Source organism: Pagrus pagrus (assembly GCF_965226575.1).
Source record: "Pagrus pagrus genome assembly, chromosome: 3".
Classification (NCBI taxonomy): Eukaryota; Metazoa; Chordata; class Actinopteri; order Spariformes; family Sparidae; genus Pagrus; species Pagrus pagrus.
In genome coordinates this window covers 10,554,859-10,570,003 of record NC_140187.1, presented here as the reverse complement: position 1 = coordinate 10,570,003, position 15,145 = coordinate 10,554,859, and the positions used below count along the sequence as shown (strand labels likewise).

Genomic DNA, 15,145 nt, shown 5'->3' with positions numbered 1-15,145 from the left:
ACAAGAAAAGTAATTTCCTCAATTTCCATATTACGTGTAATGTTAATCAAGATCAAGAGTGCCGTGCCATTGTGCATGGATGTCGTCTTGACAACCGCAGCAACTGATTTAAGCTGAAAATGTCAGAACGAGGAGCTCCAATTATCGATCAAGTTCTACTTCAATCAAGAGCTAACACTGGCAGAAATTGCATCGTGGCTTTCCGTTCGAGATAACATCAGATCAGTCCTCGTCATCTAAGATGACGACCATCCCGGCTGCAACTTCACAGGCGAGTGCACTTCAGTGATCTTGCTGATCACTGAAGTGCGTGCAACCGTGCTGCTCAATTATGAATCCCTCCCGACAGTCATGACAGCGATGATGAAGGTTGAAATCAGGTAATGACACTCATTTTTGAGTTCTCCATAATTATCCCAAGAGCTCGAGAAAACAAGTCATGTTCTCGTGACAAATTATCCCATTATCCTTAGAAATCTGTCTTTTTGTTTTTCTGGAGATAATGAGATAACAGTAACCCATTATCATGAGAACACAAGCTTTGTTATTTTGAGATAAGGTAGTAATGAACTTGTGTTCTTGAGATAAGCACATTAAAAAAATAATTACAAGCACGGCTGCTCTCGACTTCTACGCCATGGCAAACTTGTTGGCAATGACATGGAGCAACGTCAGTGTTCATTTGTAATCACATTTCTGGCCAGCCGATGAATCCAATATCCCCTCATGGTTTAGCCCAGTTTTGTTCTCCACCACCTCCTTAGGGAAAGATGTGGCCCTTTAGGTAGTTTACAGTAACTTTATCAGAGCTTTTACATTTTAAACAGCCACCTGCTCTGTTCTGCTCTGAAAACTGCTGTTTAGAAAAACACTGTTTCATCTACCAGCAGGAGCATCATTAGTCCATAAAGCAGAGCAACCATTCGCATTTATTCAACAGCTGAGGATCCTTTGACTCTTTCTGGCTGGAAAAAAACTCTCTCTCTCCTCGCGCTAGGCTTTCTGCTCGCATCTGCTGTATGAAAGCTAGGCGGAGGCGTCCTGTATAGTGCAACAGGTGGACAGAATAATCCCCTACAACATAATTTCCTATAATAAATATCACATTTGTAATGGCGACAAAATAATCTCACTTCATGGTTTATTTAGTAGCTTTTCTGGATCTTTTGGCAGAATCACGCTATCCTCATCTGCTGACTGAGTTTTCTCGCTCGCCAATTTGATCGTGATTCCATGATTCTGAGCACCTTCCCATCCATATTGCCCTAAAAGTTGAAGATTAAAGTTCATTCTTGACCTTGGAAACTGCTGTTGACAAAACGATCCAACCATCTGCTGGTGAGGAGTGTGAGACGTGTATGAAAACTTCAAAATAACAACTAAATGTACCTCGAGACAAGATTGTTTTTATGAGGGATTTGAGAAGCTTACAGTCATGCTCAGTTCAGTTGAGTCTTGTTTAGAGATGTTGATATGTGTGGAAAGTTTTTGCTTTTGGTGTTCTAGCATAAAATGTTTCTTGTATATTGTAACACTCTCAATACAGGTGAAGTACAATGACTGAGTAGATACACCAGATGAGTAAACTTCCACACTTCATCATAGACTCATTCGTTATTGTATTTGTTGACCATAAACTAATTACATTAAACACTCTGAGTATATCAACAAACCATTTTTATAGCTGAGTTGATTCAGCGCCAAGTCAAACCCAGACAATCTTTCATAGGTGCGTGTTTTTGTCACTGTCAACAACACATTGCACCTCTGTGCTCAACTTTGATGAAGCGGGGGGGAAAGTGGTTCCCTGGCAACTTTAGGGAACAGCTTGTGCATCCTTGTCACATTGTCATGTGAAGGATAGCTGAGGGCCATCTCAACAGTCTCGGGCTGTATGTCTGTGAATTATTTATCGAAGAAGAGAGATGGTGACATTTCTACACCCCGCGAGAACGGGAGAGGGTGATGTCTCTCTCAGTGTTTTTCCTCATAGGTGGCGTAAATTTAAATGCTTAATTTTTGTGTTTACGCGTTTGGAGGAAACAGTGGTTCTCATTTTAAACGTATAGAGCTCAATGGTAAGCCAAATGGAAGACCAGATTTACCTCCTCAGGCTAAGCTGCTTAGGTGTTACAAATATACATATTTGAGCAACAAGGTGAACCGCAACAAGTTTTCGAACCATTTCATGCCGCCTTGATTGCGCTACATAATTTAGAAGTATTCAGTTTAGAGTTTTCCTTCAAGGTTTTGTCTTGAGGCTTTTTTGGGGTTGCTTCCTCTGGTAAAAGTTTGCACTTTTCCAAAATAAAACAGTGCTCCTGCTGAATTCTTAAGAGGCTTTTCGGAAATTTTACGCTTCACAAATGCAAAACAACGCTGAACAAAACAGACAGGCTGTTCGATAGACAGTCACGAAGAAATATGTTGAGACTGAGAGCAAACCTCAAAGGCACAGAACACAATGAAGATCCTGACTCCCCAAGGTCACCACAGAGGCACCCACTGCTGCTGCTCTTCACTCAATGCAGCCAGCACAATCTCCTGGTTACCACAGCAACTCTGACTACAGGCCTCCTGCAGTCAATCACCACATTATCAACACATACACACAGATGGCAAGCAGGGGTGCCTGCACACATGTGCGCAAGTACTGTCTGCTCACGCACTCTCCAATATCAGCCTGCTCATTCATACTTGCGTACAAATGCGTGTGTGCATGCTCGGGCGCGTTCGCGCTGAAAAACCCTCATGCACGCGTCCACACAATCGCGAACAATCTTATCGCTGTTTTCATGATGTGTATCTGCCAAATGGTTTTCTCTTTTCATTGTGAGCGGCATTGCCTCTTTCTCTGAATGTTGAAACTTGTCACCTAAAGAATCAGTCTGGGTAAGCAGTAAAAAGGCAAAACCTTGAAAAGAAATTGTCCCTAACAAATTGTTGATATTAGATTTTGAAGTAAAGTGTGGCTTGTTCGGCTGCTGCAGGGTCACACAGGGAAAATCTGTCTCAGACTAAGAGCAGCAACCTTTTTTTACTGCAGGTTTAAGCCGTTCTTAGCATCAAATATTTTGTGTTGCTGACGCAGGTGGTGCCATTATATCATTCAGTTTCCTTGCCTTATGTTCCAAAGAGTAATGGTAAACAGTGATCTGATTATGGTGAGAGGCGACTCCGGGACTAAGATGGATTTAAGGGGCATTTTTATTGATGTTGTGTATCCTGCTCTGGAGTCACAGCACATAGGCGGGCGCGTCGCAGCCACTGCTTTTGACTCAGTTTTTCCACTTATGCACTCCAAAGGTCACATCTCATATTGTGTAAGAAAAACAGAAGCCTTTTACTACATTTCACCCATTTGTGTCTTAAAAGCTCCTATACGAACGCACCATGGGAGGCCATCCATCCTGATCCACGCTCTGTTCTTTCTCCTATACTTCACTGAACAGGATTCACATTATGCTAACTTTTCCTTTGTGAGACATGGCTGCAGTATTTTCGGCTCTGTGCATCTGGTGTTTGTGACATTTGAGTAATTTGTCATAAAGTGCTAATGTCTGACTCATAAGTCACCCATGTAATAAACGCCTCCTTATGTGCTCCCAAGGTCCTCACAATGCATTCAGAAGAAATAGAGCTTCAACATTTTTAGTCAGCCTCAGCACACAAAAAAAGGTTTTTCGGAGAAAAACTATCTGTGCTGTGATGTAGTTATTTGTACTGCTATCGTACAAAGAAGCCTTATCTCCATTGAATGTTGTGAGCACAAAGAGGAGAGGACAGAAAAGAGGAGACTTATTACAGTTATTACTTTTCTGCTCCTATGGTTTTCTCCTCCATGAACGGCTCCTTCACTTCCTCTTACCATTTCCTCATATGAATGTCATAATGTCGAAGGTTAATAATAAGTTAATTGTGAGCTAGGATGCTTTGATACAGGGCTCGCAATCATGTGACTTGACAACAAAGTAGAGGAACGTATTATTTTGGATCATGGCCACGGCTTTCCATTTCCTAATGTCTATGATTCAATTACACATCCATTAGTTTACTGGCAATCACGTGTTTGCCAATAGGTCACAGTTCTCTCCTTCGCTCTATAGAAGCTGTCCGGCAGATGCTACTGTACGATATATATGCCTGATTTTCAATAAGACACACCGCGCTCCAGGCGTGTAACCTGAGGGCAGATGTAGCCGGGATTTGACGAGACTGCACCATGTTCAATGAATTACAAGTATCTGCAGGTTTGTGTCACACTGTGGAGAAAAAAGTGGAACTGCAGCATGTTAAGCTTGCTTGATCTGCCCTTGTTTTTTCAAGGTGCTTTGAATCCATTTTGAAAAAGAAAAAGATTGCACTCAGTGATCGCTTAATATTTGAACAATTAGTCAAATTTGAACAAATAAGCAAAACATTCACTGGTTCCAGCTGCTTAACATTTGCTTTCTCGTTAAATCAAGCTGAATATATTTGGGTTTTGGACTGTTACCTTGACAAAAAAGAAATTTAGGTCAGCCTTGGGCAACTTTGGTAGGTGATGGGCATATAAGACATTTTTATGGAGCAGTCACAAATTTCCTATAAGTTGTAGATTTAAGGTATGTAGGGTTGTGCCATGTATGTCTACTAAATTGGCATATGACGATGCCTACAGTAGCACATTGTAATGGAAAGTGACATTGTTGTTGGTGGGGGTGGGCTACTATGTGTGTCTGAATTTGTGGTAGTGTGTCCCCTCAGATTTTCCGTAAATTAGGAATTGCTCATTAGCACACTACTGTTGTCACCGCTGGTTCTCATCGTCGCTCTGCCCACCGATCTCAGCCAGCCAAAAAAACTGTCTTCACCGGGCCTGAGATATATCCCTGTGCCGGACCATATGTCCGTAACCTAAAGCTTGAGGAAACTAGGCTAAGAAAAACACACTAACAGCGGCCCGCTGAAAAGACACAGGTACTGAACAAAAAAACAAGCTTTTGATAAAGAAAGCCAAAATAAAAAAATGCAAAAATAATAAAACAATTCCCATTTTAACCTCCCAGAGCCCAAAGTGATGTTTTGAAATGCTTGTTTTATCTTACATGTGACAAAGAAAGCTAAAGAGTCCTCATGTTTAAGAAGCTTAAACCAGTGAATGTTTGCAGGTTTGCTTAAAAAATACAGATTTTGAGATTGTGGTTACATATTTTGTAAACCAACTCATCAGTTAATCGACTAATTATTTCACCTCTAATCACAATCATCACTTTTACTAGTCTGTATCTGGAGATACAGAAAGAACTACTTTGAGGTCAGTTGTTGTTTAGCGTGAGATTACTCAGGCACAGGACATCCCACTCAGAAATACAAGTCATGTCACATTCACTCAAGCGCATACTGTATCATGCATCACTGAGAGGGGTTAGGGCCCAGTTTGTCAACAGCATCTCAACACAGAGACCTCTGAGGTCTGCTGCTGACAGCCTAACAAGAGCAGGTTACTGTAGGTGATTTTCAGCTGCTTTTAAAACAATCTCCTGCTCAGCACAACCTTCATCTCCACTTCACAAAGAACAAACATATAGAGCTGTAGACACTGATGTTATTCGGGTCAGAACTGAGCTTTAGATGGACTCTTTCCTGTCTTCTTTTTCTGTCTGTATATCGCTAAAATCCCTATTTTTATCTTTGTGTATTTCAGATATTCACACGCTATGGGAAGTGCTACACCTTTAATTCAGGCCAAGATGGACGACCCCTCCTGGTGACGATGAAGGGTGGGATGGGCAATGGCCTGGAGCTGATGTTGGATATCCAGCAGGATGAATACTTGCCTGTATGGGGAGAGACTGGTAAGCTTACCTGGAGGTTACTGCACAGGAAACATCCTATTCCCAGTTCTGTACACCTCAGCTAAAACCACAAGATTAGTGTTTCCGTTTGCCCTACAGCATCAGAAAGAGATGTTTGCAATCAAATAAACAGGAAAGTAGCCATTTATTTCCAGTGTTGGTGTTTTTCGAAATCTATCACAGGGGTTCCCCTCTAATCCCAGCGATAGAGGCCTGACTAGGCTCAGTTTTGCACCTGAAATATTAAATCCTGTACTTTTCTCTTCACCTAAATTAATTATGAGTGATGATCCTGAAAAATGCAGGCTTTGATCATTTTAAATGCACCCGCTGTGTAAAAGGAATATTATCGACTAATGCGTATAAAGACAGACAAATATTGATCAGGAAAATTTTATTTCATTGTAATATAATTGTATCACTTGTCAGTTACACTTCAAGTCCACATAAATCAAAGAAGAGCAGAACCATTTGCCAGATGTAAAATCAATGGCAACTACAGCCTCTTTGATTCAGCACCGACCCCTCATCAACACAGCTGAGTCTGCTCCGTGCCGCTCCGGGAGACCCTGAAACTCTGAATTTAATGCAGCTGCATATGTTGCCGCATGTTTGCATCAATATTTGATATGCACAAGGAACGTAAAGAGACAGTTCGCCATGGTCACAGAAACACTGTGCTCACGATAATCATAAAACATGAAGCAGAAAGCATACCGTTGTGATGCGACTACAATATTTAAACATTAGGCTGCATCTACTCAAAGCCTAAATTATTAAATGATTTTAATATATAATGTTCTTTATGTAAGATTATTAAATAATTAAAGACTTTTACAAGAGGAATGAGGTGAAAACATACGGATGCAGTAATTATAATCCATATTTAGTCATGTGCTTGCTTGCTGTCATTAATAATTGAGTATTGTTTATGTTATTGTCGGAGTCACTTTGTTATTGAACCATATCAACATCACACATTTTTGTTTTGTTTGTGTTTTTTTTTAAGTTGATTGGTGTGCTGTTTTCTACTTATTTTGTAGGCAACGCTCGATATTACTTAACTACGATACTATTTAATATGTGAAAGTCAGGAAAAACATCAACCACAGATCCCTTAAATATCAGCCTTTTTTCTGTGTTTTTAAATGAGGCTTTGGTCATTAATGCCAAAATGATGCAGCTTGGCTATTGATTAGTCCCATAATAAAAGCATTTATTACCCGTTTGTTTAATCTGGCTGGATGCCCTGTAGTGCATAATGTGCCAATTCAAACACCTGGGACCTCATTTATCCAAGCACTATCTATCTGTAAGACCAAGGAAATGGGTATTTATCAAAAACATGTACACGCACTACTTCAAACATTTGAACAATGATAAAACTCACCTATTTTTCCATGTCCTTGTGCATGTCAAGACTCACTTGCATACAGAAACACCCCAAGAATACCAAATACACTGGTCCATCACTGGTTGTTCAAAATTTCAACACAAAGACTTTCATTTTTACTGCAAAAGAATATCGGTCCTAAATATCGTTTTTTAGTCTCCTTGATTTCTAATAATCGGTATCAGCCATATTGGTCAACCTGTATAATAGATGATTCACTTAATGTGATACCTGACTGACATTGGTCACTGTAACACACACTGCAATTCATAGATTACACATTTGCTTTTCAATTTTGTACTTATGTTAGCAGTTTTAACACAACAAAAGAAATATATCTGCTTAATTTAAACAATTAAAGTCAATGGTACCAAAATGTCATTATCATATCTTCTGGATCTCTGACATGACGCCACAGGTGCTCAGTGATGTTGTACTAGAGACAACAGTGGGAATAGAGGCATACCTCTTCAGGAGTGTTTTAAAATGAACAAGAGGAAATTGAGTGCACACATTCATGTAAAGTCCCATGTTCACATGCTCTAATGTTGAAGGGGCACTGGGGAACTTCTGTGTTGTGCTGGAAGCTGGACATCAGTTTATGTTAGTGGATGTTAGCTACTGTTGCTCTCTGGTTGCAGAGTGGAGAGAGGCAAAAAAGACCCACGTCACTTGAGAGCGTACATGAAGTGACATCCTTTGAACTGTCACGGAAAGTCCGACCCAAGTCCTTCGCCTCTATATGACTTACATAAGCAAAAAAGACCATCAGCAAGTAGATTTCTTCTTTCTTCTATTTTTGTGTGGTTATTATTTATTCTTGCCTCCCTTCATTGGTATCCAGTAAAACAAAAAAGAAACCTCAATATTTTATGAATTACATTTAAGGCCCTCCATGGCCCGGCACCTACATACATAGCAGAATTAATGAGCCCTTATTCCAGCGGTCCAGCAGCATTAAACAACTTAAACAAATCGTCCACAGGCATGTATAGACAACCATGTCACATTACAATCTGCTCACATAGGGCCAATAAAATTGTGATTAATACATGTAAATTGTCAATAATTGTAACAAGAGCCCCTTTAAACAAAAAGACTGTTTTTCTCATATCATCCATTCCTGCAGCACCTTTATTTCCCCTCTATCTGACACTCTGTTTTAGCGCCTGTCTCTTTAAGCCCCCCGTCCTGAAAAGTTCGGTCTGCTCTTTTCGGTCCGCTCTCACAGGCCTGAGCAGGGCATCACACCCTCACAGAAGTCCTAATGGCTCGTTTATGTTTAAGTTTCCAAATAAAGTCTGTGTTCATTTCTCCTTGGGTTGACCGTTTTAATACATTCACAGTATTTATATTGCACCTAGAACTGACATAGAAATCTTACTTTCTACAACAAAGTTCCTTTAAGGACAAAACCGTAGTGTGAAACTGAGTATGCACCATTACCCCCGGTTATCACGTTAAGATTGCTCCTGGGGTGCCAGTCTGTGAAAGTCCCAAGTCAATACATATAAACACTCAGTTTCACACCTAAAGGCAATTTAGAGTTTTTACTTTACTTGGCCTGCATGTCTTTGGATTGCGGGTGGAGAGAGGAGCAAACCCAGAGAGACACAGGGAAGAACATGAAAACTTTTCACAGAAACAAATCTGCTGGACTCGTCATACCCTCCATGCTGTGAGGCAACAGCAGGAACCACTAAGGCCCTGTCCTGATAACATAATACCAAGAGAGCTCTGCGTGGCGATGATGTCTGAAAGAAAAATCGAAGAAAATGTGAGTAGGCAGGTGTGATGTTGTATTTTTATAAAATAGAAAATGAGATTCGCCGCAGTATTTAACTGATAAGTGTAAAACCGTCACTGCAGTGTGTCTCCAGGTTACAGCGACTGTTTTGTTGAGAAATGTTCTGTGTGATTGATGCATACCTGAAATAATTTCACATCAAAGCACTGCCAATGAAATAACTCAGAGGCAGCTGAATAATCCTTGTTAGTGTCAACTGTGATCAAGTTTCCCTTTCATTCCAAGTCAGTCCAAATGTTATTATTCCAACTGGATGACAGATGGCCATGACTTAAAGATGGCGTTCACTTTTGCAAGCAGGAGCTTGGGCACTACTTATGTATATGTGCTGCTCCAAGCCTCAAGCATTTGTCTTGGCAGCGGCAGAAAATGGCTTTGTATCCAGTCTCAGAACAGCAATGTTGAACAGTTAAAGTCTGTCGGTCTTTGTCAAGGCTCTCTTACTAAATTCCAGCCGCATCCCTGAGCTCTTTAATTGAAAATGGTGAAAAAGCCTGGCACTTAGAAGGCGAGTCCAAGTGACAAGCAGGGAGGAGAGACGGCAGGAAACAGACATCCCACTTTATCCTCGAGCCAGCACTCAAAGGAACTAAATCTCTTGAATCCAGCCTGCCATCACCATGATAAGCAGGACCAGGTCTCTGCAAATGTGATAGAAATATGTTTGCACAAGTATTTGAGTCGCCATGTCATTGTGATGTTCCCCAGATCTCTGTATCAAAGAGGCCACCTGCTTCATTTAAAATCTATACAGCAGAGTGCTATAGTAAAGAAAGCTGTCAGCTGTATTGATTTTCCTTTTATCCTCATCATCATTTATTTATTAATTTATCCATTCACTTTCATTCCCCCCTGCAGTAAATAAGACTCCTGTGGGGCACGTATTGTCATCAGCCGTCCTACTTAGGAAGTCCATCTTCTTTATCCTTTCAAACCTCATCCCAGCTATTGTTAACTCCAAAGGGTCACAGTGTGTTTGTCCTTCATGGCAGTCCATAGGTAAAACTAATGAATAAGTAATCACTCTACAGGAGGACTTCTTTCTAGTTCATATAAGACTGCAAGTCAATGATATTTTGTAATTTCTCCTGTGCTTGCTTCATTATTTTTTAGATTTTGTGTCTGGTTTGTTTTTGTACTCACTGGCTGAAAGGTATTCCTCCGCTGCAAAGCCTTTTTCTCCATCCCATTAGTAAAAACAGCTGCTTGGTACATCGTGCAAGACTATGTGTGCATACAAATCATCATCCCTGTTGTAAATGTCCTAACCTCTTCTTGTCAACAGACGAGACGTCGTTTGAAGCAGGTATCAAAGTTCAGATCCACACCCAGGACGAGCCGCCGTTTATAGACCAGCTGGGCTTCGGAGTGGCACCGGGGTTTCAGACCTTTGTCTCCTGTCAGGAACAACGGGTATGTCTTTGGAGAGATGACAGAGATGAAATACAGAAATATATATCAGTACATTTTATCAGGGAAAATCTGTAAATTAATATATTGTTTTGAGGATGTCTGTACATCATTTGATCTTTTGCACTGTGATTATTATGCAAACATAAAATGAGACACAGATTTAATAATAACAATAACCTTTATTGTAAGTGCTTCATAAAAAGTAAAAACAAAGTAAGTTAACTTTGTTTTTAGTGCCACACTGTCCCACCAGACTACAGACCAGCTGCTTTCCTCAGGCTGTGAGACACCTCAATTCATCCTCAGCACTCCACCATAAAAAATAGTTTTATTTTTATGACTAACTACTTATTTGTACCGCATTTTTTAAAACACACAGTTACAAAGTGCTTCACATATAAGATAAAGCGTGCAAGTCAAATCCCAAAGTACAACTAGGCGTACAAATGTACATACATCACACATGCCAACATACCATCATACACAAACACAAGCATGATGCATAAACAGACAGAATTTATAAAGACGATAACCCATAGAAATTATTCTTTTGTTGGGGAAGGCTGTTCAGTTTTTGGGTGCTGCAACAGCAAAGCACAATCACCTCTGGCCCTGATCAGATTATCAGAGAGGACGACCAGTAGAATAATTATTATAGAAATGAATAATTACTACTTTTAATAAGGGCTCAATAATTCTGTTATGTATGCAGGTGGCAGGCCATACATGGCCTTACATGTAATTTTTACAATTTTTAAGTTGATTCTTCGTTTTACTTGAAGCCAGTGAAGGAAGGCAAGAATATATAATAACAAAAATCTTCAATAATCTTCTTACAAATAAGTCAAATTTTTGCTGAGTTTTTAATACCAAATTCAATGAAGACACTGAGGTAGGTATGTGGTCCCTGACAGCAAAGACAGAGTCTCCTTTACACTGTCAATTTAAAACTTGATTTTATCTTAAAAAGCTAGCATGGGTCATGATGTGATGTAAAAATAATGAGTGTCACTTCAGAATGTATTAGAAAATTATCAGATTATTTTAACAACACCAGATTGATAAAAAAAAAAAAAAAAGAAAGAAAGAAAGAAAGAAAAGAAAAAGAGGACCAAACTACCTTATTAACATGCTAATCAAAACTTTGAATCAAATGTAACTCTCTGGTACTAGGGTTAATGGAGGGAGCCAGGTTATTGAATGCATCATTAAATAGTGAGGTGTTTAATGACCCAAACTGGATTATTTCAGAATTTTCTTCTCTGAGCTCATTAGACTGTTGCTGGTACCTGATTTTACAGACACATAAAGTTGTGCGTCATCAGCATAGTAGTGAAAGTAAATTATAGCAGTCCCTCTTAAAGTAGTCAAAGTGTGTGTAAGTCAGTGTGGCTAGCACTAAAAGTATGCCTTTCTTGTTTCATTTTTGTTTCATCATTACTCAACTGTTGCAAAGTTTTTGCTGTTGTTTATACTCTTGCGAATATCATCAATGATGTATACTGGGATCATTGGGAGTGTTTCTGGGCTTTGAACCTCAGACATCCTGCATGGCCTCAGGTGACCCAGCCTTTGTTGATCAAGCCCTGGCCTTTGTCCCAGTAGCACTCACACTATAGTGCTCTCCCCCCTTTATCCACAACCATCTGGAGGATCTTTCTGCTGCCTCCGAGGCACTCCTGATGACTCTGCCCTTGTCTGCCCCCCGTCACTCGGCAGCAGAGAGAGAGCTTTACTGAACTTTCACAGACCAGTCAGTGTCTCTATCATTTGAAATTTAAACAGTGAGCTCAAGCTGTTCAGTTTGCAAGCTTATCTAAAATCCTCACTGAGGGTTTAACAATGTCAAAGGAAATGGGATTCACATTGTGGATGTATTTAAAGCGCTATTAAGTGATATTCTTATTTGAATATTGATTCCCTGTAATCTGGGGTGGCTGGGGCTGAAACCACTGAGAACTGTCACCCAACGCGCTGCCCTGCACGGATGTTAATATTCTGGTCCACACACAGACTACTTGGTTTGCAGAGGTCACAGAGTGATCTGAACACAAAGAGAATTTGATGTACACAAGCAGCAACCTGGTACTGACAGCAAACCAACTATGATTTAACATGTGATCCACGAACTGAACACTGGGAAAGATTAATTCAAAACACAGGTCAAGAACAAAGTCTCTCAATTTAAACTTTCTTTTTTTTTTTCTCCATTACAAACATTTGAAAACGTTAACTTGATAATCAAAATGGTCATATATAGTCAGGGTACTGTTACAGGGAAAGTAACTATGTACATTTCATCAGTTACTATACAACCTTGAGGAAATGTACTTTACTTGAGTGTATCAATTTTACGGTACTTTATGCTTCCTTTACTAAATTTCAGAGGCAGATATGCTACTCAGCTACATTTGTCTGACAGCATAAGTTACTGGTTACCTTTCAAACCTAGCTTTTACATAAAAAACTTATGATAATACTATCAAAAACAATGTACTGTTCAAGATTAACCCAGTGGACCCTACGTTTTTTGGCTTGTGACCTCTTGAAAGACAGCAGTTGTATGTGTAGTTGGGGCTCCAAAAGTCAAACATTTCCTTTTTGAATTTGTTTTGAGCAGAAGAACAAGAAAATAAATTGCCCAAACTTGAGATTTTAAACCAGGATCTGATCAGAGGAGGAGGAGAGGAGGTATGTTTTTGCTCCACCAACTGAGCTACTGGGGCGTCCACAGTGGATATTTTTATGGAGCCAAAACATGATGTTTTCCTAATCCTAACCAAGTGTTTTTTTGTCCCTAGACCTAAGCAGACAGTGTCACAACATAAAATAGAAAATTTTACTTTAAGAAACATAAAGTAGCTTTTTAGAAGTTTTACTGAAGACACATTTTAAACTTTACTTGTAATGTGTACTTTTGCCTTTGCTGTACTGGTACTTTTACTTAAATAAATGGTCCAAATACTTCCGCCCCCACTACATAAAATGTTTCCTAACTATAGGTATTCATTCCGTCAGGTAACACTGTGGATGTGCCTCAGTGATTGAGCCGCACAGGGAAGTAACATATTCATCACTGGCCCTGTTCAAGGCTTTAGTTGGACTCCGGGGAGTTGAAATGATGCGTCCCACACAGTAAGCACTGCGCTATCAGCACTGTGCTGTGTGTTTGAAGGACAAATGCTATTCTGCTTTCGCACAAAGGAGGTTAAAAACATAATTTTGGCTGGCAATCAATCCCGTGTTTCACAAAGCAGGCAAAAACTCTGCCACATAGTCCTCAATAATGCGACAGTGGTGACAGTTACTTTTTCATTCCTCCTTTAATATAATGCCAAGCCTCAGTGTGAGGATGTTTACCTCATATTTAAGTGCAATTGAGGGGACTGCTAATGATTGAGGGAGACCTTGGGCCCTTGATAGTTACACACTCAAAGTTGTGAAAGAAACACAAACTGTCCGGGAAGTCTGTCCTGCTCACTGAAAAGAAGTCTACTTCGAGTTATTCTGGTGGAGTGTGAATAATTCTGCTGGTGTGATGGCGAGCGTACCGCCAGACAAATCATATACTCTGCCCCCTAATATGCTACAGAACCATGCATAATGAATGGAGGAGAGAAAGGGATGGATCTGAGAGTGATCTCAGTCCTTCCACGTCCACTCTACCAGTGAGTGTGTTCCAGTGTCGGCGGGCTGCAGCAGGATTTTGCATGCTGCCAATGTCGCGTCTGCAGGAAACTGTCCCTCTTTGTTTTTCTCCATTTCTTCAGTAGCTCCCATACTTTTATTCCTCTCCAGCAGTCATTACAATTCCTTGGATACAGTTCCTCTCTTTTTAATGTGATTCCCCTCTCTTGCTCTCACTCTCTGTGTATTTATTTCCTTCATTGGCTGGCAGGCTTGCTCTTCATTAATCTAATGCAGTTTGCTCAGTCATTCAGCTCCCTGCTTCAGCAGTCCTGTAGTGTAAAACTGTTGGAGCCTCATCAGCCGGCCAAACTGTCACTCACCAGGATCGCACAAAAGAAAAATCTGCAATTTCCCCCTATTTAACATGAATAGCGAAAAATTCTACGTTTCTTCTCTCAGCTTGTGTCCATCCTCCTCTTTTGCTGTCCACTGAGTCTTGCTGACTCTCGCCTTTCCTGTTTTTCTTTATTTGTTTTTTTTACATTTGTTTGCTCTCTCTCTCTCTCTCTCTCTCTCTCTCTCTCTCTCTCAGTTAATGAAAAAGGAACTGACCCCACAATCGTAAGATTATATCCAATAATCTGAAAGGAACAGTTCACCCAGAAATGATAATTCAGTCACTATCCACTCACCCCCATGCCAATGAAAATACAGATGAAGGTTCATATTCCACAAAAACATTTCTGGACAAAACTGAAGTAGATGGAGACTTAATTTATGGAATGAAAAAAACTACTTAAAAAAACAAAAATGGTTTGAAAACTGATTTGAAAAGACGTCACTTACACTCTTTTTGAGCCGAAATCATCACTGTAGCTGCTGAGATAAAAGCATTAGCGTTCACGCCATCTGAAGCAGTTGCACAAGCTTGACGTGTAAATAACGTCAAACAAAACACAAAATGGCTCCATACAGCTTGGTCGACATAATCCAAGACTCTATAATCCCCTGGATCCCAGATTGATTTCAAAAGACAATATTTACACCCTTGACACGACATCAAGC

The 15,145-nt window shown here is 40.1% G+C and overlaps 1 protein-coding gene across 4 annotated transcripts in view; it reads left to right on the top strand.

Moving 5' to 3' along the window:
• asic1b (acid-sensing (proton-gated) ion channel 1b) overlaps positions 1 to 15,145 on the top strand; it is a 162,036-nt gene that overhangs the window by 134,671 nt on the left and 12,220 nt on the right. For all 4 annotated transcript variants that reach the window (XM_084348702.1, XM_084348701.1, XM_084348699.1 and 1 more), the window contains 2 exons: positions 5,687 to 5,837; positions 10,323 to 10,450. In XM_084348702.1, coding sequence (XP_084204828.1) covers positions 5,687 to 5,837; positions 10,323 to 10,450 — 279 coding nt within the window. The remainder of the gene's footprint in view (positions 1 to 5,686; positions 5,838 to 10,322; positions 10,451 to 15,145) is intronic.